Genomic DNA, 24,123 nt, shown 5'->3' on the forward strand with positions numbered 1-24,123 from the left:
CGTAAGGGGCGGGGCTCAGAGCCTGGTTTCCTCGGCTACCATCGGCTGCTGGACCGCGCGTGGCGTGCCAGCTTTGCAGCAATGGGGGCTCCTGCAGGTTTGCAGGCAGACTGTGAGGCGCTGCTCAGCCGCTTCCAGGAGATGGACAGCGTGCGCTTCGAGGACTTCACCGACCTCTGGAGGAGTATGAAGTTCGGGACCATCTTCTGGTGGGTGTTTCTTGTCCGCTACCCGCCTGCCTCCCCGCTCAGAGGCGGCGTGACGAGTTTCTTCCTTCCCCTTCGTTTCGCCGCACCTGGGAAGGGCTGAGAAAAGTGGCGGTCTCTGAACACTGCCTCCATCTCCCCTCAGCTCTCACCTGTACTTGGCCGCGCGCGCTTCCTCTGGGCGATTTCGTTGGCTTGGGTTCCTTCCATTTGCGGCCTCCTCCCTAATACGTATAGCTCTACTTGGCCGCCCTTCTAAACTCTTCTACCTCCACTGCTTCACCCGGACCTAGGTCACCATCCTTTGCCCTCCTCTAGTCTCGTTTTCTTAGAACTCCATGTTTAAAAACAAACACACAAGCAAAGACAAAACCCTGCATGATTGAATTCATTTTTCACACAACCGCCGAAGTTCTAAAGTGCAAATTTGCTCACGCCACATCCTTGCTTCCCACCCTTCAGTGGTTTCCATTGCCTTTGGGGTGCAGCTCAAATTCCCTAACATGGCTGGCAAGGCCTTTCGTGACTGGCCTCTGCCCATCGCTGCACCTTCATCTACCAGTCACTCCACGCACTCGCTTTCTTGCTGCAGCGTCTGCACGCGGCCCTCTACAGGCGTTTCCTCAGCCTAGACCTCTACCCGCAGCTCCCTTTGCCGAACTACCTTATTCTTCACTCAGGTTTAAGCTCACATGACAGTTCCTCAGGGAAGGCTTCCTTTGCCCTTCTAGACTAAATAAGGTGTTCATGCTCTCTTTCTTCTGTAGCACTTTGTGCTTATTTTATCTCTTGACTTAACCACATTTTATTACACGTGTGTAGTTCAGAAGGCAGTATAGTGTATTGGTTAAGAGCATAGATTATGGAGTCCAACTGCCTGAATTTGATCAGAGTCTACTAACTGTGATTATATGGTAAGTGCACTCTAAGTGCTCAATAAATATTCACTGTTATTATTTTTAAATTTACCTTCCACTGGATTGAGCTCTGTGAGAACAGTGACTGGATGAATCTGGTATTCCATTAGCGTAATGCTTACAATATTGAAAAGGCTAAATAATTGACTGAATGAATGAGTCCTTGTGATTAAAACTCTATGTTTTGCTGAATAAAATGTAAACGTTTTCTCTTTTCTCTTAGTTGATGTAAAATAACTACCTGTGTAGTTTGTACATTGTAGGGGATGGAGAATGGAGAACCGTTTGTTGTACAGTTAATGAAAGGAGAGGAACTAATTTTTTTTAATGGTAGTAAATGTAATGCATTTATAGCTGTATTTAATCCGTAGAACAACTCTGAGATCAGTAATTATCCTTGTTTTATAGATGAGGAAATTGAGGTTTAAGGAGGTTAAGTAATTTCTCCATGATCACGCAACTAGGTGGTAGAGTAGATATTGAAACCAGTATGTCTTACTGTTTCTGAAACCCATGATCTTTCACTGAATCTCTCTTGGGAAAAGTGGTAGTTTAGAAAAAATTTTCTGGGGTTACCCCAATTCTTTCTTTCTTTTTTTTTTTTTTTTTTTAATTTATTTATTTATTTATTTTTGGCTGCGTTGGGTCTTCATTACTATGTGCGGGCTTTAGTTGCGGTGAGCGGGGGCTAATCTTTGTTGTGGTGCGCGGTCTTCTCATTGCGTTGGCTTCTCTTGTTGCGGAGCATGGGCTATAGGCGCGGGGGCTTCAGTAGTTGTGGCACGTGGGCTCAGTAGTTGTGGCTCGTGGGCTCTAGAGCGCAGGCTCAGTAGTTGTGGTGCACGGGCTTAGTTGCTCCACGGCATGTGGGATCTTCCCAGACCAGGGATCGAACCCGTGTCCCCTGCATTGTCAGGCGGATTCTTAACCACTACGCCACCAGGGAAGCCCCCTACCATGGTTATTTTATATATTAAATATTTTAAATTATTAACCGGTGATAATTTATAACCCCACTCCTTTTGCTCCCAATTCAGCAATAAATTTGATGCTTTAGGAAGATGCATCATGTTTACCTAGTGTCTCAGTGTAAGAAGCACAGCAGAAAATTAGGTCTTCGTGCTTAAATCATGAAAGGATCAGATGTGGAATGCCCATCCACTTTCTAGCAGCTGCTATTTAAACAAGTATATATCTCTTCTGTTATTTTTTTTCACAGCCATAATATATTTTCTCTTTGTTTTCTAGTGGTAGAATGAGAAATTTAGAAAAGAACACGTTTACAAAGGAAGCTTTGGCTTTGGCTTGGCGATACTTTTTACCTCCATACACCTTCCAAATCAGAGTTTGTGCTTTGTATCTGCTATATGGATTATATAACACCCAGCTGTGTCAACCAAAACAAAAGGTAATATTCGGTGAGTTGTTTTCTTCCAGCAGAAATATGAAACAGGTACAATATTTTCACAACCAACTGATTTAAATAGAAATGCCAGTGCTTCAAAATTATAATACATTTGTGAAAAAAGATTTACATTTACTAACAACTTTTTTATTCCTCTTGTTTGCAGATTAGAGTTGCCGTGAAGGATTGGGATGAAATTTTAAAATTTCAGCAAGATTTGATAAATGCACAACATTTTGATGCAGCTTATATTTTTAGGAAGCTACGACTAGACAGAGCATTTCACTTTACAGCAATGCCTACATTGGTATGTTATCTAAAATAGATTGTTTCTCAGAATGAGAAATTATGCTTTATTGTCCGTAAAGTACCTAAGTCTCCAGAAAGTAGAAAGACTATTATATAGTTTCCAATACTCGAAGAAGGGCTTCTTAAAATAGGAAACAGTGTTGGGGATTCCTGGCAGTCCATTGGTTAGGACCCCGCACTCTCACTGCCGAGGGCTCGAGTTCAATCCCTGGTCGGTGAACTAAAATCCCACAAGTTGCATTATTTCAAAAGTCTAACAGTCTTTGAAATATGGATTATTTAATAAATATATACTTAGAGCTGCTTTTTTTTTTCATCCATGTTTACTGATAGACAGTTTTTGCTGCTGGCTTACTTATTTCAGTACTTAAAATATATCTTTTAAAAGACATCTATTTTAAAGACATTCATTATTATTTAGCTGTCATACAGAATGAAGAAAAAAAATCAACGAGCTGAAGTTACTGAAGACTTTAAGGACCCAAATGATCATGTAATGAAACTTATCACTTCTGATGTATTAGAGGTAAATTTGTTCTTATGTTCTTGAATTTTTTTTAAAAAATTGTTTTATTAACTACATATTGAGGTTATACCTTCATCTAATGGATACTGAAAATTTTTCTAATGCTTTTAACCAATCCTAGAATGCTATTACCGTCTCTAAAGTGTCCTAAATATATCCTAATTACATCCTAAATATATCAAAATTTCTGGAATAAATCTTGAAACACAGTGAGAAACAGAAAGATGTAGAAGACTTGTCTTGGACTAAGGATATTTAGATTCAAATACTGAAACCACCATTTGTATTTGACTTTAGATAGGTCATAAAACAAGAATTTAGTGACATTATTTTTTTAACAATATGTGTTCATTTCCTAAGTTCCTTTTTACAATGCTTGTGTAAAACACCACCACTGAAAACAGTGAAGCTATTTTGATGAAACGAAAATTTGAAGTCAAGAATAATGGATAAGGGGTACGGTCTTAAAACAGCTTTTCCATCTGATATATTTTGGTATTTTATTTGAGTTGTGCAATGTTGAGAAAAATCTTCTTTTGCATTGATAAGTAGTGATACAGAGTTTTACTTGAGTGGAAATGTTGCCCTGAGGTTAAAACAAAACCTCACTAAAGGGCTGCAGCCTTCTAATCAGTGATCCATTCTCTCTTCAAAAGAACGGATTCATACGTACACAGAGAGTGTGCAGAGTGAGCACGAGCAGGTGGGGGCCTTAGTCATGTGTTTTTCATTTCTTTGAGCCTTAGTTTCCCCCTCTTTAATATTAGGATTGCAACCCTTATTTCATCCAGTTGTAAGAATCGAGACCAACCTGTACCTGAAGAGTGCTGAGTGTGGTCTATAGCACATAGTAGACTCTTCTAAGTAAATGTTACTGCTTTTCCCCTGAACCTTGTTCAGTCTTTTCCTATATCAGGAATGAAAGAGGGACCAGATCTTTGATTTGCTCAAATGTTTCTCTGTGTTCTGGGTGCTGCCATGTTCTAATAACTTTAGCTGTTAGGTTGCATCTATGATTTTCTAATTCAGATAGCAAATTGATTTTTGAAAGTGCTCTGGGTCTGCTCTGTATACTGACTTTATTTTTGAGCAAGAATTGCTAATCTGGGGTCCATGGATGGCCTTGAAAGTTTCATGGATCCCTTTCCCCCCTAAATTGTATTGAAAATTATTATACATATGGACGCTTGGTTAGGGTGAGGTACTCTATCCTCAGATTCACAAAGGTATTCATGTCCCCCAAAATGTTAAGAATTACTCAGTTAGAGGGAAATTGTTTGCTAAATATCTAAAGACTTGGTATAGTGCAGGAGCTCTACAAGATGTTTTGTGTATATTATTTTACTCCTTAACAACATCCCTGCAAATTAGGTGTTTTAAACAATTTAAAATTTTTTGTTAATTTTTTTTAAAGTAGGTGTTTTTATCTCTGATTTAAAGTTGAGGAAACTGAGGCACAGAGACTTTAAGTTAGGAAGTGATGGAGCTAAGGTTCTGTATGGCTGCAGTGCCTATTTGTTGGATAGCAAAGGCCTTGTCTGAGCTGGGACTGGGGTTGGAAATATATCATTTGCAGACATCTCGTGAAGTATAACAAGAATTAGGATCTTTGCCCTCTAGCAATTGAGCAAGAAAGAGGTGGGAGAAGATTATGTAGAAAAATAAATGTGAGAAAAGAACTTTGTGTAATAGAGGGAATTTGTATTTTGTCTTTTTGGCAAAGGGGAATCATTTAGAAGTTTTAGAGATTGGAGAGGCTTAGAGTGTATATTTAGGTTTGGGGTAAGGAGCCAGTTAGAAGGAGGGTTTGTGTAGAAGAGAAGCAGCACAGTCCCTGCTGTGAGGTGGTGGGTCTGTGACCAAGCCCTGGTGGAGAGATTAGCCTTGAGCAGGAGAAGGCACTTCTTCCTTTGAAACCTTAGGGAAGGAGGTGAAAATGGATTCCTATAATTGGTTGTGAAGAAGAGAAGCAGAAGGCAAACAGACCCGATAGCCTGAACTTTAAGAGGCCTCCTGCCAGAACCAAGAATTGAGAAAGTTTGGAATAGCCGTCACGGAGAGTGAAAGATGTTGGGATACCAGAAAGGATTTGCCAAGAAGTACTGATGTGAATTATAAAGAGAGAGGCAGAGAATGTTCTATAACAGTAAGATGTTGTTCTTATCAGTATTCTCCAAATGAAAGAAAGATGATTTGAACCCAGTTGGTTGTAATTTTTGATTGTTGACTAATTTAGTGGTAGAATGTTCATTTTTTTCAACATACATTGCTAAACTTTTTTTTTTTCATTTTAAGCTCTTTTACTACAATGTGTTGAATTAAAGATTCCTCTGTTAAATAAATTGTATATGTCAGCAAGCTGGTATGGGATATTTTAGAGAACAGAGCTGGGGTGATGCACAAAGCCATATTCTTTTAGGGTGATTTGAGAGGAGGGTCAGAAGGGCCAGGCTATGAAATGCCTATTCCTAGAAACTTCTAGGAATGGAGTAGTCTGTGTGAAGTCATCCTGACTTTATCTGGCATCTTTATCTTTGGTAGCCTTTTCCTTCAATACCTGTGTTGGCTTTATTTGTCCTGTCCTAGCATAGCCCATGACCCATTTTCACTGATAATCCCTAAATTTAATACTTTTCTATTTTCCTTCTACTGCTTACAAATGCTGTTAAGTCTTCATGTCAGCATACTTGAATTCTGGTCATGATTCTGCCACTCATTAGTTCTCTTTTGTGGTTAAGGAGGTATAATAAAACAAGAGAATAGGATGTTGAATCAAATTATCTGATTTTTTTAAAAAATTGAGGTATAATTGATATAACATTATATTAGTTTCAGGTGTATAACATAATGATTTGATATTTGTATATATTGCCAAATGATGACCACAGTAAATCTAGTTAACATCCGTCACCATACATAATTACAATTTTTTTGAGGCATCTGCCTTCTAATTCCAACTCTGCTACTTAAATATGACCTTTAGCAAATCATTTCACTTTTGAATCTGTTTCTTCATTTATATTTACAATTATAATAATGGCATTACATGTTGAGTATTCACCATGTGCCAGGAACTATGCTGAATGTTTTTTGTATGTTATCTCACCAATCATCATAATAACCCTGCAGAGGAGATAGTATTTTCCCAGTTTTAAAAACAAGGAAACTGAGGGACTTCCCTGGCAGTCCAGTGGTTAAGACTCTGCACTTCCACTGCATGGGGTGTGAGTTCGATCCCTGGTCGGGGAACTAGGATCCCACATGCTGCGTGGCATGGCCAAAAGAATAAATAAATAAATAAAAATAAAAACAAGGAAGCTGAGGATCAAGAAGTTGAATAATTTGCATAAAGTAAGACACAGACACTGGATTTGAATGTCCAAGTGTGTAAAGCTCCAAAGACCATACACTGTCTTTTATTTCTTAATCCTTTAATTTTGTATAGTGCTTTACATCATATAGAATACTTCCACTTGTATAAGCTCACTTAATAGTTTTGTAGTGCATTAGGCGTCTTTACTTCATTTTGTACAAATGTGGAACGTGATTCTTAGACGGAGGGATTTGCTCAGGGTCACAATCTAGCAAGTGACGGAATTCAGGCTCAAAACCAGGTCCAGCTAGTGGTCTTTGCCCTGTATTGTAGTGCATGTAAAATAATGGGAATATAGCACATTGTACCGTGTAAAAAGTTAGGGGCTTCCCATGTCTGGACGCTCTTCCCTCTTGAAGATCCTGCGTATGTGAGCACTCACCACTCCTGAGCAGTTTTGAATTCCTTGAACAGATATCGATCGAGTCCGTCAAAATCTCCTAGAAATGCATTGAGTAGCCTATCTTGGGGATGACTCAGAGGTTGTAGTGACCATCTGTGATGAATAGTTCTCTGCTGGTCTCTGAGCCAAGTTCCAGTGCTGGTTTTATGTGATTCTTAAGTCCGCCTGCCGTATTTATGCTCCCGTTCTCTTTACCCTGTATACCTGCCCATTTGTCTGGGGTTTTCTGGGGGAGTAAGGTCTAATAAATGATGCCTTAAATGGTGTCATAAATAACTATTTCATTTAATCTTGAATCTTATCACTGAGGTAATGAGGAAGCTTATGGGGACAGGCACAGAGCTTTGAGATTTGTGAATGTCAGCCCATCTCTGTGGAGGATTGGGAGAGAGTCGTTAGATAGGAATTTCCGGCCGAGCATAAAGAACTGTGTAAATATCCTTCATGTGACAATATGAAATCAAAATGTGATATTAGTTATCAGGAGTAATACTTAAAGGTATGCTATACTATAAATAATTTTTGTTGCATCCAGGAATGCAATCTTATGTTAACTAATCTCTCCCCATCGTTTCTGCATACAGTGTGTATTACGTAACGTTTGTTAAGTTGAACTCAATGATTCCATACTTCTGGAAAGCAGACTCTTCATTAATAATGTTGTACTAGTTTGCATAATTATATCATTTTCAATGTACTGTAGTATGTTATTCCTTCTCAACTCTGTCACTTTGGAAGGTGATTTTATTTTGTTCTGATTTTGCCTTTAAGTTTCTCCTTGAAAATTGAATTAAAGGACTCATCGTTTCACTTTTAGGAAATGCTGAATGTTCATGACCATTATCAGAGAATGAAACATATAATTTCAGCTGATAGATCCAATCCAGACAAAGCCCTCAGCTTGATAAAGGATGATTTTTTTGACAATATCAAGAACATAGTTTTGGAGCATCAGCAATGGCACAAAGACAGAAAGGTTTGTAACTGTTTGATATGTCACCTCTGCATTTGCATCATATGTGACTGGCTAGACATGGGTGAGGATGTTGAGAGGCAGCCTTGCTTAGTGGCTACCTCCTGTGAAGCTAAGATCTGGAGTGCTTTACTTTTTTAGTATCAGCTTTGTCAGTTATTAGCCATGTGATCTTATTTAATCTTACAAATGGATTTTATATGTAATTATATAGCATATTATTAAATAATTATAATTAATACTTGTAATTATATAATATATAGCTAAATAATATCCATTCTACACACACACACACGTACGCTATGTAGTATACATAATTATAGAGGAATAAATAGTCTTGGTGTACCATGGATTTATTACAATCTTTATAATTTAGCATTCTCCAGAGGTTACACATTGGCGGTCTTTGGGCCAAATCCTGCACATACTTTTTTTTTTCTTTGCATAGCATTGTTCCTAATATTTAAAAAATTTGAATCAATTACCAACATTTAAATATTTATGGACTTAACTTAAAATTCCAGACATCCAACTTCTGTTAAAAGTGAGAGGTTTGGTAGCACTGGTCCTACTTTGCTGCATGGCAGTGGACAGCTAGACTTGAGTGATGGCTTCTCCCATTGTGACAGAGCATGTGCTTTCTGTTTCTCACGTGCTCTACCTGCCTTCCTTTATCCATTTACAAATCGCATCAACACAAGTCTTCCATTTAGTTTTCTGATTCAAATACTGATGCTAGAACTGCCCATATTCCATATTAGCCTTTTCAGCTAGAGAAACTTTTTTACTCCGGAAACCTGAAGACCAGCCTTGCTAAATTTACTTTTGAAACCACTACTCCATCTAATTTTACTAAATACTTCTAGGAAAAAATAAGTAATTTCTGATTACTTACTATATGTTTGATAATGTGTTAGTGTTTTCACAAATGCTAGATAGGCATTATTATCTTATATAGCATTTTTCAGAGAGATTTGTTGCTACTTTTTGGATTATATAAAGGGAGATGGCTCAAAACTCAATTTTAGAAAAGATAAACAAGGAAAGTGATGAGATAACAGCCTTGGGAAGAAGGAAATAATTTGCTTCCTCTGCAGACATTTATTTTAATGAGAGCACATTTTAGAATGTTTGAATACTTTAAGTGCTACAAATGGGTTGCACAAATGACCTAGGCACTTAACGTAAACGTCTATTGTAGCACTGTCTTTTAACAACTCTCTTTAATGAGCATTACTAAGACCTTTGAAAACCTGAAGGAAAGGAGAATAAACCAGTTTTCTCACTACCACATAAAGTGCATGTCATCTTTCATTAGTTAGGAGGATTTAGGTATTTTCTTGATGAATTTTGTAACTCTTCTTTAACCTAACCATGATCTTAATGTCAGGTGGTGAACCATGTTTTGATACTGTGAAATATTCTTTTAGTTTTTTAGTAATTAAAGTAAATGATTTGCATTGTTCTGAAATTGACTTTCAGTTAATTTTTAGTTGGTTTGAATTGTAAATGTGTAAATATAACTTTTTTGATCTTTCAGAATCTATCCTTAAAATCAACAGCTAAAGATGGAGAAGAAAGGAGTGAAGGAAACTCACAACAATCAGAGGTCAGAAAAATTCACTATATGATTGCTTATGGGGCAATAGTTTGGTGAGCTTCTTTTCATTTTATGTGTGGCTGTGATTCTGTATATTAACCGTAATGTCCCATTGTCAGTATTCTAATACATATCTCAGAAAATTCTGTAACATGGGTTCTGTGAAGGGCTAGCCTGTTCTCTGCTGGAAACCTTGTGAAAGACCACATCAGTTATAGATTGGGAGTGGGATGTTCACAGTTTTCAGCAGGGAGAGGGAAGGATGGTGGTGGAAGGTGTCCTCAGTCCTGACAGGGGCAGAGTAAGGCTTTTGTAATACTCTGTCTTTTCAGCCTTTCAGCCAGTGTGGAGCACAAGCTACTATTTACTGCTTTCTGTCTCCAGAGTTTTCATCCATCTTAGTGGATAAGGCAAGGAGCCATCTTTGGGCATAGGAAGATGAGGGAATGGCCTGGTCACCAGGAATTTCATTCATATCCTCCTTAAATCCTGAATGAAAACAATCCACAGCCATGGGGATGTTTTCATGGCACCTGTTAGAAAGTAGTGCATGTTTATATGCCTTTACTTAATATATGTCCAATAAATGTTAGTTCCTTTTACCCTACCTTCTGTCTCAAATCTTATTTCTGATAAAAAAAATACTTGGGAATTCATAATTTCGCTCCATGTTTGTGTGTTTTAACTTTTTCCCTTTCCTGTTTATTTTTACTTCCAGAGAAGTGAAAGGGCAGAATCATTAGCGAAAATAAAATCAAAGGCCTTTTCAGTTTTTGTTCAGGTAAGTTATTTCTTAAATAAGGTAATTTAGAAATTTATGTGATGCTTTTTTAGTCACATTTTAATTTTTTCATCAAAGTAACACTTGTGCATAGTTTTAACTGACAATACTGTAAAGTTTATATAACCCAGCAGTCTCCTGCTCTACCACTTCCTGCCCCTGTACTTCTGATCTCAAGAGGCAACCATCTTCGCCTTTTTCTCTTTTATTTCTTCTGGTATTTACCTGGAATTTTGATGCCATTGTTCTTTACTGTCTTCCAGCTTCTAGTATTCCTGATCATGGAAGGTTTTAGGATTTTCTCTTTATCCCTGGAGCTCTGGAGTTTCATGATAATGTACCTTGGTGTAGGTCTCTTTTCCATCATTGTCCTTGGCTCGCATGGTGGATGGACATCCTTTTGATCCGATAGCCTTCAGTTCTGGGGGATTTTTGTATTGTTTCTTTGATCGAATTCTTTGCTGCATTTTTGCTCTTCTTATTTTCGTATTTTTCTTTTCTGTTTTTATCTATTTTCAGAGAGATTTCTTAAACTTTATCTTCTGAACCATTATATTGAATTTTTATTATTTCTGCTGACATTTTTTGATTACTAAGATTTTTTTTCTTGTTCTCTGAATCTTTTCTTACTTAAAAAATGTATTCCTTATCTTTTTGTTTTTCTGGATGCAATATGCTTATCTGCTTGAGGATGTTAATTAGTTTTTTGAAGTTTCCTCCTTTTTCCCCAGAGTTTTTATTTTTGTTTATTCCGTTCTCTGTCATTCATTTTGTTGGCTTTTTTCAAACGTTTGAAGATCCTCAGATCATTAAGAGTGGTCATGTGGAGATAACAGCTTTTTAGCCTCCATGCTTTTCTTGGATGTAGTCATTTTTACCAGAGAGCAGGCTTCCATTCCCTTGCCTGGGGGAGGAAAGTGGTAAATAAGCCCAGCTGCCAATGTTTTGGGCGCCTACAGAGACTCTGCCAGCAGGCTCATCGTTCCTTCTGGAGGCTTCACTCAACCCGCCTATTTCTAGTAAGAGGCTTTATCCCCTTCCTTAGCTATACTGGTTTCCTCAAGCCTTCAGCTTCTCTGATTTAGCCTCTCCAGAGAGCAAACCTCCTGTTTTCTACAGGAAGAGGTCAGTTGTTCAACTTTGAGGCTGCTAAATGGGATAATATTCCCTATGTAGATTTTTCATATATCTACCCATTTTTTTAGTCCCACTTCTGATGACCCCAAATTCCTGATCCATTTGGACCAGCTTTCCTTGTAGTAACTTCCTCAATACAGGCAATTAGGTTTCAGCTTTCTTCATTCTAAGTCAGCCATCACTTTTACACTTCAAAATTTTGTTGTTTTGTTTACAGCTTCATTGTTCCCTATTATCTCCATTTTGTGAGTTTATTCATTTTTATTCCTTTCCTTTCATTTTAGTGGGGTTTCAGGAAGGAGCACCAATAAACTCATATTTTTTTCTGTTTTTTTTTTTATGAATCTAAAAATGACTTTATTCTGTGGGAAACTACTATCATTCTCTGGTTGTAGAAATAAAAAGGAATAAATGAAAAAATTAGAAGTGACTATAGATTAGTTAAGTGTTATATATTTGCGGTACTACAGTAAACTGAGTACAAAATATTGTTGAATGAAAGCATCAAGGACAATAAATTAATTATTCCAAATTCTTTTAAACCAGAACTATTTCCATATTATATAGGCTAATTGTTGTTTAATGTATTTCTTAAGACATTATGAAATACTTTAAAAAATTATTAAACAATTAAATTATAATCCCCATAAATTGTTATAAGAGGGTGTTATTGCATAGTTGTAGTTTTTTTAATTATTGAGGTATAATTAACATACAGTGCATGGTAGCTTTTAAACTGTTGTTAATACCTGCACCACATATATGACATTCACTGAAAACTCCTGTAGTCAGGGCTCTGCTTAAGCAAATAAGGGAATTTATTGACTGATGTAACTAAAAAGTCCTTGGACTGTCCCTCTGTTTCTCACCTCTTATGTTGCTTTCATCGCCTTCAAGTGCAATTTGTGACAGCTCCAGCCTTGCATATTCCCAGCTTTAGGTTCAGTGGAAAGAGAGAATTTTCCTTTCTAATAGTTAAACAAAATTCTAAAATTGAGTTATATCAGCTATGACACAGATCACACACCCACCCCTGAACAAATCATGGTGGCCCTGGGAATGTGAAACTCATTTTGACTAGATCGGGGCCACATGGCCATACGTAGAGCCAGGCATAAAGTAGTTCCACTTGAAATACATGGTGCTAACTAAGGAAAATAAAATGTTAGAAGAAAAGGAGAATAGGTTATCAGGCGGTAAAATGGCGGTACTTGTCCTTTACACCTCCATTTCCCAGCCATGCAACTGCAACAGTTTAACCCAACGAGGATATTTTAACCCTGTTTGAGCAGATGAGGATGACAACTGCAGGGAACTCTTCCTGTTGTAAAGCTAAAAGAGTATATACAGGTAACAGGTATTAACCAAGCGAGTATCATGGTACTTTATGACAAGTATTTCTGTGAATCTTTCCTCATCTTTGATTGTCTGTTTTGTTGTTCCCTAAATCACCTGTCAGTTGGGTTCATTTTGCGATTCATTGTAATTAATTGGATTTGCATCTATTTAGGCATCCAAGTCAAGAAGGCATCGTCAGATCAAACTTGATTCGTCTGACTCTGATTCTGCATCTAGTCAAGGACAAACCAAAGCAACTAGGAAAAGAAGAAACAAAGAGACATTGAAACCAGCAGGAAGGAAGATGTCTTCCAGAAACAGAGGTAACTTTTTGAGACTTAAAAAGGGAAAACAGGTCTTATTTACAACCTCCTCTCACCATGTTGTCTTTATTAAAAACCTTGTGAGATTTAATATTAAAAATAAATTATCTTAGATTCTTGGAATCTTACTACTGAAAGGGACTCTAGGAGTCATCAAATTCATCATTTCATAGATGATAAAATTTAGGCCCATACAGATTAAATAAGTTGTTCAAAGTGATATAGTTAGATAGTTATAGAATCAATCCAGAATTATCCAGAGCATACTTTATTAGTAATTTTTGTGTGTGAATCAAACTTATGTGTAGAATAAGGCATGATAAGTAATACATTCTATAAACCGTATTTTCCATTTGCTTCACTAGCTAAGCTGTACCTGCTTTTCTCTTGAAATAGTTTATTTATAAAATTACCTTTGGTATTTGGTTTTTTTAAAAAATGGCTATATACTCAAAAAGTTTAATTTTTAAGCATTGCACAAATAGTATATGTTCACCATACATAAAGTTGGAATCTGATTAGCAGGCTCAGGGGGAAAAAAAGGAGCATTAGAAACATAGTGAATATTTAGTGCCTAATATAAGAAACACAGAGCCACTGTAGCAGTATATGAAGATATGTTATAGCCTTGTAACATATTTTTTTCCTATATTGAGGCAGCGGAGGGAGAATTAAAGTTAAGTACCTTTAATACAGTCCAGATATGATCAGTTCCGTAACTTAACGCTTGAAGTGCATTGAGAATTCAGAGGAGGAGATACCACATTTGTTAAGGATAATCAAGAAATACTTCAGAAGGAGAATGTTTTTAGTTTTCTTTACAGAGCTAGCAGATATTGTGAAGAGAACTGTTAGACTAATCTCACTTATAAGTATTAATGAAAAAATTCTAAGTTTTATGTATCAAAAGAATCTCAGATACAAAACAACTTGACTGCGTACATTCATTCTGAGATGCAGGGATGGTGCAGTTAGGAATCTATCAATATAATTTGCCATATAAATAGGTTAAAGGGGAAAATGTGAATTCATTTTAATAGTTACCCAAGAACACATTTGATAAAATCCAGCATCCATTCTTGATTTTAAAAAATATCCTCCAGATGTAGGGAGTCAGCAAACTTTCTGTAAAGGGCCAGATAGTAAATGTTTTAGGTCCAAGTGGAACCTTCATACATTTCTGGTGGGAATACAGAAAGGTATAGTCACTCTGGAAAACTGGCAGTTTCTAATAAAGTTAAACATATACTTACCAAATAACACAGCAGTCCTACTCCTTGGTATTTACCCAAGAGAGATGAAAACTTATATTCACACAAAAATTTCTATGCAAAAGTTTATAGCAGTTTTATTCATAATTGTGAAAAATTGCAATCAGCCTAAATATCTTCAGCTGGTCATTGTATAACAAACCGTGGTGTAACCATCAGTGCGATACTACTCAGGAATAAGGCACTACTGATACATACATGTAACGACATGGATGAATCTCGGTGCACTGTGCTAAGTGACAGAAGTGAGACACAAAAAAGGCTATATACGATATGATTCCATTTATAAGACATTCTGGAAAAGGTGAATCTACAGAGACATAAAAAAGATCATTGGTTGCTAGGAACTGGGGGTGGAGGGAGGTGTTGACTGCAAAAGGGCACAAGGGAAATTTTTGGTGTGATGGAATTGTTCTATATTCAATATTTTGATTACAGTGGTGCTTGCACAACTATGCATTTATCCAAACTCCTAGCTCTGTACTGCATTAAAAATGGTAGTTATATATTAATTCATCCAAAACCAAACCAAAACAGAGGACATGAGGAAAAGATTGATTAGTTTGATTATACTTAAAAAAGTAACTTCTGGTAGATTAGAATGTTTTTTCTAAGGTATCAAAGATACTTAGGTTTAGAAACCTGCACAAGCATTTCTTATTAATTATCAACCTTATTTCTTACAAGTGCAGCTGAGAGGTAAGTTGGTCAAGCTGCTTTCTTAAATGTCCAGAAAACAGTTTTTTTTATGCGGTTGGAAAGGAGGAGCCAAATGCAAGCTAGGAAAGAACTTAAATGAAAGTTCCTTTTCATCTGAAATGTTTGAGACATGTAACTTATGAAATATCACTTCTTTCACTAGCCATAATTTTTTACTTAATGTAGTTACCGAAAACATTTTCATAAACTCTGAAATTAACTTTTAAGGATGGCTGAGGTTTGTTATTGAATTTACCTAGGTGTATTAGGGAGGGTTTAACCCATGAGAAAGAAAGTACACTAAAATATGATCTGAATTAGATCCTTAATTGTAACTCAACTATTCCAGCTAACCAGCTTTGTAGCTCCTCTGAAGCAGAGGTAATTTGTTTTTCTGCACCTTAATAAAGATTCAAGTGCTTACTAAAAAGTTTCTCTTTAATTAAAAGTTCATTTCCTCAAAGTAGAAAAGTATTTTTGATTTCATAGTTTTTTCAAAAATAGGTGTCTTATATTCCATAAAATGCAAAAGATCTTGTAAAACCATTTGCAGCACATAAGATAATGCTAAACTTTTTAATTTTAGGAGAGCTGTTATAAATTAGCAAGAAAAGGACCACCACCCTTTAGAAAAATGGGCTTAGGACATGAACAGGCAATTCATGAACAAAATGTGGTTACCATGCATATGAAGAGATATTTAATTTCATTAATAATGAAAGAAATGTAAATTAAAACATGATTTTCATGTAATTTGTTATATTGGCAAAGATTAAAGATAACTGGAATACCCATTGATAGTGAAAGTGTGAGGAGGTAAAATCTGAATTTAAGTGGGAGAGTGAATTAGCACATCCTTTTTAGAGAGCAATTTGAAATCATCTGTCAGTTGATTTTAATCAGTTTTAAATGTACATGCCTTCTAACTTAGCAATTCAGTTTCTAGGAATTTATCCTTTACAAGTGACAAAAACATACAGGACATTCATTGCAGGATTATTGACAAAGACTGTTAACAACTCAAATGTTTAACATTGAAAAAATGTTTAACGTTGAAAAATCCATATAAAGGAATATTTTACAGTTATTAAAAAGCTGGAGAAAGTTCTATATATACTGATATGAAAATATGTCCAAAATATGTTGATACATTGCTTAGTGAAAATGTTTTTTTAAAGAAGAGTATGATTCATTTGTTAATAAATATATATGTAGATGCAAAACTACTATAATATAAAATAGATAAACCACAAGGTCCTGCTGTATAGCACAGGGAAATATATTCAGTATCTTGTAGTAAACTGTAACGGAAAAGAATCTGAAAAAGAACAATATGTGTGTATATATATGTATATGTATATATGTGTGTATGTATATATGTGTGAGTGTGTGTGTGTGTGTGTGTGTGTGTGTATATATATATATATAAATAAACTGAATCACTTTGCTGTACACCATAACACTGTAAATCAACTATACTTCAATTAAAAAAATGTAGACAGAAGTACAATATATATCATTGAAGAAATCTAGAAGCATATAACAATGATTAATTCTCAGGGATGGGAAATTTCTAAGTCCATAAATTTCTGTGTTTGACTTTTATGTGATAACCATATGTTTTATAATCAGGAAAAATCCAAAGATTAAAAAACAAACAAATGTAACAATAATTCCTTAGACTAAGGCAAGTAGAGGGATTGGCATGAAAAGAGGCAAGGTAGTTGGAAGTATAGCGTGTGAGGGGCCCGTTTTGCCTAGAGCGTAAAGGATGTGTTGAAGAGTTACTGTCAACGTGGAAAGATATGTTGAGGATTATATTGTGACCAGGCCTTAAATGTGGAACCAAGAAGTTTGGACTTCATTCGGTAGGCAGAGGGGAGTCATGTGAGACTTCTGAGCAAGCAAATGGTATGACCAGTTTTCTTTGAAGAAAATCAATCTGGGAGTAGTATGGAAGGTAGGTGGGAACAAACTGAAAATAGGAACACTAAATAAAAGGCTGTTAAGGAGTAATGGGGATCTGGCCAGGTGGCTGTAGGAATTAGACAAGCAGATTAACAGGAAAGCCAATGGATATCTACAGGTAACCAAATATTTAGGCTGGTGGAGAGGGATGAGACAAGGATGCTTAATGCCTAAGCAACTGGGGGATGTTGTGACTTTAACAGAATAAGGATCACAGAATGAAAATTTCATTTGGGGGAAGAATTTGCCCCAATCTGCCTTTTTAGGCTCAATTTCTGTAACAGGTGTCTAGCACATAAATAGGTGCTCAAGTATATTGATAGGATTTACCCAAGTTTGTATTATTTAAGCTTCACCTATACCTGTTCACCATTCCTAGAACATAACATGCATGCTTCTGGAAGAACATCAGTAATAGTAACGGTGATACATGATGGTGAAGATGATAACAACTATTATTTATGTAATGCTTATTATCTGCCAAACTGTTTTCACACGTCCAAGGTCACCTAACTAAAATAGAGCTGAGACTTGAATGGCAGTCTGTTTGAATCCAAGTCTGAATCTTTAACTGCCATATTTGCTGTCTCTCAGGTAATTGGAAATGTGGATCTGGAGCTCCAGTTAGACACGCACTTAAGTAATTGTTGTGTTCTAGCTGCATGTCCTATAATTGTTGTATTGAGATTGAGCAATTGTCTATTACTTATCATTGCATTCCACATGATTAGCTTCGAGCAGAGTAAAACTATCGACCTGACAGCCTCTGAGGAATTAGCTGCGTGGATAACTGAGGTTAATTATTTAAATGTCAAAATTTACTTTTTAAACGGTTAATTATTCTGGTTGACATCTTTCTAAAACATACTACATTCTTCTCTGTATGTTTCTTGTTTTCTACAATGTGCGTTTATTATTTTTTACATGTATTTTATGCTCTCCTATTTTCTAGAACAATGTATCCTGAACATAATTTAGTTTGCTCTTTATGATTCAAGGTTATCATCATTAGCATGTTATTTTACTGGGTTTTGTAATATATTGATCCTCTCAAATAGCTTAAGTGTGTGGGGCAGTTGACCTTTATACTTACGGCTTTGTGCTGCAGGACTTCATCAGTTCTTATGTTTTTCTGTCACATTTGTTGTGGTAGGTGTCTTCATTCTGTTCTCAGTGTGCAGGCTTGTAGCAATTTTTTTCCCTTTTTGCTGCTTCTTAACTGTACTGGTTTTAAGAAATGGGTTTGCCATTATTCCTACATAAATAAATGTAATTTATTTTTGCTGCTTCTTAACTGTACTGGTTTTAAGAAACGGGTTTGCCATCATTCATAGATAAATAAATGTAATTAGGTTCTGGATAAAGGCCTGAGGAACATATCTGTGACTGAAGTTCATGAGCTTTTATGTAATATGTGGACTTTGAGATAAACATCCTGAAGTTCTGTGTTTACTTCTTGGTTCCTGGCTGCATGATAAGTGGGTGAAGCATTGTATTTTGTTTTTCAGAGCTTTTAGAGAACATTGATTTTCTTTTTTAAGCTTACTCATTTAATGTAGAAATAGATCTCAAAATGTAATTAATCATCATGTGACTAGATGAAGGTTTTTTTTTCACAGCGACAGTTTTTAACTCAGAAATCCTTCCCTTGACATTGTTGGATAGATTCTGTTAGGTTGTAAATGTGGATTTTAAAAAATCATTAATAGTTGATATGGATGGCCATGGTACAAGATTATACAGAACAATATTAGTAATTTGAGGTAGATTGTACTGATTATAATCTTGTGAACAACTGAAAAATTTTATAGGTTCAAAATCCACCCCCCTCCACTGCCAAAAATGTGATTAGATATGGAAATAGATTTCCTAAAAGATTATCTATCATCTTAAAAATCATGTAAAAAAATTATTGTATCTAATACTTAGGACTTGCAAGTAAAGGTAAAATTCTATTTTAATAACTTAATGGGAAATTGGTATTATTTTATTAAGTTTGAATTGTGATTAAAATGGGAGCTTATTGCTACAGTTTACTCAACTGCATCTAGAGCAATCTATTCATTCCATAAAATCTGCATCCCATTAAGATCCCAGAATACATGTGTTCAGAGCAGAAAGCTTAAACTCATCTTCATTTAATTTCTTGTCTCCTGTGCTGGCAGGTACTTATTAACATATATACTCTGTGAAATACTGTGTTATAAGATAGTTGAATCCATATTTGATGATTTATAGTTTATTGAGGCTCTAGTATATGGCAGGCACTTTTCTAAGTACTGGGGATACATCAACCTAAACAAACCAGAGTCTATCCTTGTGAAGTTTACATTTACTATGTATTATATATTAAGATATGAGGTGGTGTAAGTGTTGTGGAGAAGCATAAGGAACAGAGAGTGGCTGTGGGGGGCGGTTGCTACTGGGACAAGGAAGTTATGTGCTCAGTGAGACCTGATAGGACAACGGTGTTTGATAATTTGATTAGGATATTTCTTCAAGCAACAGAAAGTTGATGTAGAAAACCTCCAATGTTTTGGAAAATGGAAAGTTACTGGCAAATTATGACTAAGAGAAATATATCTTGTAGAGCATATGTGGTGATACAAGAAAGTGTGTCTGCATTCAAAAACAAGGCTATTACGTGGCCTCTTCAAGATCAAGAGGCTGTACATATGTGAAAAAGTACAAATTAAGAACCTGTGTTCATAGACAATCTGAACTGTGTTTCTGAAGTTTGTGCACATTTTCCTTCACTGTAATGTGATTTTACAGCTGTTTGTTAAAATAGTGAATAATTTAATGATCCTAAAAGTAACAGGTTTTGTGTGTATGTGTGTGTGTGTGTGTGTGTGTGTGTGTGTGTGTGTGTGTGTGCTTGTATATGTGAGAATTGCCTTATTTTCAGGTTGTTTTATTTAATGATGGTTCCTTGGACAGCATTCTGGTGTTCAGCAACCAATATGGAATATTTGTCATTAAGTCCATATCAGTCTTTAAAAAAAAAAAACCAAGGCTATTAACTTTAGAATAACATTGGTGATTAATTAATAAAATTGAAGTAATACACATGATTATTCCCTGATGTCTGCAGATATAACCTATGCTGTGTGTGATAAAGATTGAATAATATATCTATGTTTGGCTAATTTTGTTTCTTCCCTTTTCCTCTATTTTCTTTACTTTAATGGAAGGATTAGAGACTGTTTTCAAAACATAGGTATAAATATATTATAAATTTATTAACACTTTTTAAAAAGATAGGTAGTTTTATATGCATATTTCTGTTTACCATTACAATTTTAGCTTTTAGTTTAAATATCTAATTTTTGTTATTATAATAATGTCATTATTTGTATAAAATTTTTTCTCAAAGATTAGCATTCTTTGTTTTCATATAAAATCATTTTTTCAACTATTTCCAGGTGACATGCAAAATGTACATAAGGAAGATAAATCTTTAAGTCTGAGTATGCCTGTAATTACAGAAGAGGAAGAGGAGAATGAAAGTTTTAGTGAAACAGGTACAGATGAAATTTTATCAAACTACTTGCAGAGCATCAAGGTTTAGAACCCTTGAAGAGCGTGACGGTTGGCTGTGTGTTCCTGTGATGCTTTAACTTTGGTACATTGGAGAATTTTAGCGTTAATCAGACCGTTAATCATGACACTTAAAAGTAAGTGATAATACAGTAAATGAATGGATATGGGGAGGCAGGGGTCAGTCCAGGTGAGAGGTGAAGGACAGGGAAAACATCGTTATTAGTAAGTGAATATCCATAATCGTGATGGTGTCTGAAGTGTATTTCTAACAAAGGGCAAAGGCCACAAAATGTGGATTTCTGGATATAACTTTTTAAAGATTTTATTGTTAAAAAATACTTAATTTCAAATTCTAGTAAATGTAAAATTTTCACCTATGAGATGATTGTAACTAAGTGGTAAATTGCACAACATGAATTAAAATAGCTATATCTTTTTGCATTGCTGTGATCTTAATTTGCAGTATTTGTTAAACAATAGTTTAAATAATTATTATCTCTAGTAATAATTACAGTAATGTACAGAATAAGTTATACATAGCAGACTAGGCTCGATAATTGGTAATCCATCAATGATAATGAACATAATGTATATTAAGAATCTGCCTAATGACTTTTTTTTCATTTTGGCGCTATATTCATTCAGCAAGCATTTATTGAGTGCCTATTTTGTTTCAAGTGCTTAGGTAGGTATGGGAATATAAAGATATATCGTAGAAGAGTTTAAGAACCATTTTATTTTGATCACAGTGAGTGTAGATCTGAGCACAGTGAGTGGCTCATAGTGGACCTAAGTAACTACTGTTTAATGAATCAGATCAGTCTGTGCCCCAGAGGACCTTATAGTTTAGTGTGCAGAAAAACAACACAGTACCTTATAGTAAAGAGAAACAGGGTGCTATGGAAACATATAGAAGACAAAGACAATTAAAAGAGAGTATTTGTTCCTTCAGAAATCTGAGTTGCTTCTGTGATTTGCTTATGTCGGCATAAAATGGTCCTTTATAATCTTGTGAGTTTCAGACTGTAGTTGCTTTCTAGTTTTGTCTGGTAGCTTTTATTGTGAGTAAACAATCAAACACATGTATACCCTTATGGCTGCCTGACCAGTCCCATTCTAAAATCTATCAGCTTGTGAGTTTTAAAAATTTGGTTTTTATTAAATCATAATTACATAAGCACATAATTTAACAATTAACAGTTTTATAATACTCATTATAAGAAACCACAGACTTCTGACTCTGACTCCCATTTTTTATTCCCTAGAGACAACTCTTTCATAATTATTTTGGTATTGATCTCCATGTTTCTAAATAACATGTTTATATTGTCACTTATTCATGTTTCAGTTCTATGAATTATCTATCGAGGGAGGCAAGGATTTAGTTCTCCTTAATATATTCTTTTTTTTTCTTATTTGAAGTATAGTTCACCTACATCACTATGTTAGTTCCAGGTGCACAACTTAGTGATATGATATTTCTATACATTACAAAAAGATCACCATGACAGGTCTAGTTATGTCTGTCACCGTACAAAGATGTTACAATATAATAATTTTATGTATTCTTTTTTGTTGTTGTTGTTTTGTTTTTGTTTTTTTTTTTGTTTGTTTTTTATTTATGGCTGTGTTGGGTCTTCGTTTCTGTGCGAGGGCTTTCTCTAGTTATGGCAAGTGGGGACCACTCTTCATCGCGGTGCGCCGGCCTCTCACTATCGTGGCCTCTCCTGCCGTGGAGCACAAGCTCCAGATGCGCAGGCTCAGTAATTGTGGCTCACGGGCCTAGTTGCTCCGTGGCATGTGGGATCTTCCCAGACCAGGGCTCGAACCCGTGTCCCCTGCATTGGCAGGCAGACTCTCAACCACTGCGCCACCAGGGAAGCCCTAATTTTATGTATTCTTAACCTCCCAATCCAAACACATGATACTTCTTATCACCCACCCTCTCAATATGGTTATTATTTTAGTTATATCAGTATTCAGCATTTTACAAAACATTATTAGCAGCAGGGCCATGTGATATATACTATGATTCTCCCTTAATCGAAACACTTATTGTTTGCCTTAAAGAGTTACTAATTTTTTTGCCTTATTAATTTGTTTCTTTATGTATTTATCACTAATTTACCCCCAAACTCTTCCTCAGTGTATAAATCTCCCCTTGAAACACTCGAGCACATTAGGCACTTTATCAGTGTCATCTTCTTAAAAGAAGTCTCCTCCAGGCCTCTGACTTGCTTTACTCTGGACATCATTCTCTTGGCCTGCTGCCGCTTCTTTCCAGGAATCTATTTTCTTTTTCCTCTTAATTTTTTCTTTGTCTTTTCTCATTCCTTTTCCTGTCACTCTCCTTTCAGTTTTCATTGGTGGGGAATATTCCTTTCTTTTACGTCTTCCATAATTTTCATGTTTTTGTGTCTTCTGTTATTTGCTTTGTTTTTAATGATCAGTAACTTTCAGGTTCACAGCTGTTTCTAGATGGACACTTACCTGAGCGTTGGTCATGGCATCTGCCATGGTAGCCAAAAAGATGTATGGTACTGCTGTTTTGGGTTACATTTTCAGGTTTAATTGGAAAGCAATTGAAATCTTAGTCACTTTCTCTTAGCACTGGCCCAGATACCTTTCAGATCTGGCATACTGGGCCCATGCTAACTATAGGGAGGGCATACCCATATGAAACAACCTCAGAGTAGCTTATTATCAAGTAGCATTTAGGATGATTAGGATCTCCAGTAGTAAGTTTACAACTGCATTATCATTTTGAAGGATAAAAATCATGTATATGTCAGGTTTAAGATTTCTTGTATCTTTGCTGTGAAGGCATTCTTACTATTATGCCAACCTATATAGTTTAATTGTGTGTTATCAATTAAGTATTATATTCTTTAGACCTGACAGGCTTCTTAATTTTTTGTCTTTAGAGTTCACTGCACCCAAGAGGAGAAGAAAACACAGAACAAAGAGCCTGGTGTAGAGTACTTAATTTTGAGCTTTCTGACAGAAGAAAAGATTCATATTTTGTGTATTGAACAGGAAGACTGCCAATATTAAAAATAATTCTTCTGGGAAGCTGTAGGTATTTCTTTGAAATGTCAATAATTTCATATAGTTCTAGAATAAAAGTACAAAAAAATTAGAGTATTATTCTAAAATTTAATTTTAACATCTTTTGTGAAATATGCATAAATGATAAAATTTGGATTTAGAATGTAATAGAAATAATTCTGTTATTTGCAGATTATTGTTATTTCCTACAACTTTTTTGTGCTATTATACTATCTTAGTACAGTTCTGGAAGTGTTAACTATTCTATTTAAAATCTTTTTTCTTGAAATATTAATGTTTATT

At 35.6% G+C, this 24,123-nt stretch overlaps 1 protein-coding gene across 1 annotated transcript; it reads left to right on the forward strand.

Moving 5' to 3' along the window:
- Window positions 1-24,123, forward strand: SNAPC1 (small nuclear RNA activating complex polypeptide 1). Its single transcript, XM_059915739.1, has 10 exons — window positions 1-209; window positions 2,372-2,531; window positions 2,695-2,835; window positions 3,259-3,363; window positions 7,957-8,115; window positions 9,653-9,721; window positions 10,431-10,493; window positions 13,141-13,291; window positions 20,655-20,753; window positions 23,697-24,123. The coding sequence occupies exons 1-10, from the start codon at window positions 82-84 to the stop codon at window positions 23,747-23,749; spliced, it is 1,128 nt and encodes a 375-aa protein (XP_059771722.1). The 5' UTR covers window positions 1-81; the 3' UTR covers window positions 23,750-24,123.

Source organism: Balaenoptera ricei, chromosome 2 (assembly GCF_028023285.1).
Source record: "Balaenoptera ricei isolate mBalRic1 chromosome 2, mBalRic1.hap2, whole genome shotgun sequence".
Lineage (NCBI taxonomy): Eukaryota > Metazoa > Chordata > Mammalia > Artiodactyla > Balaenopteridae > Balaenoptera > Balaenoptera ricei.

What these genes read in the sequence shown, in the direction of transcription:
- SNAPC1 (XM_059915739.1), top strand. Translation starts at nt 82, where the DNA reads ATGGGGGCTCCTGCAGGTTTGCAGGCAGACTGTGAGGCGCTGCTCAGC. An exon ending in TGTGTCAACCAAAACAAAAG is followed by an intron (nt 2,532 to 2,694) that starts GTAATATTCGGT and finishes TCTTGTTTGCAG; the next exon opens with ATTAGAGTTGCCGTGAAGGA. An exon ending in TGAAAGTTTTAGTGAAACAG is followed by an intron (nt 20,754 to 23,696) that starts GTACAGATGAAA and finishes TTTTGTCTTTAG; the next exon opens with AGTTCACTGCACCCAAGAGG.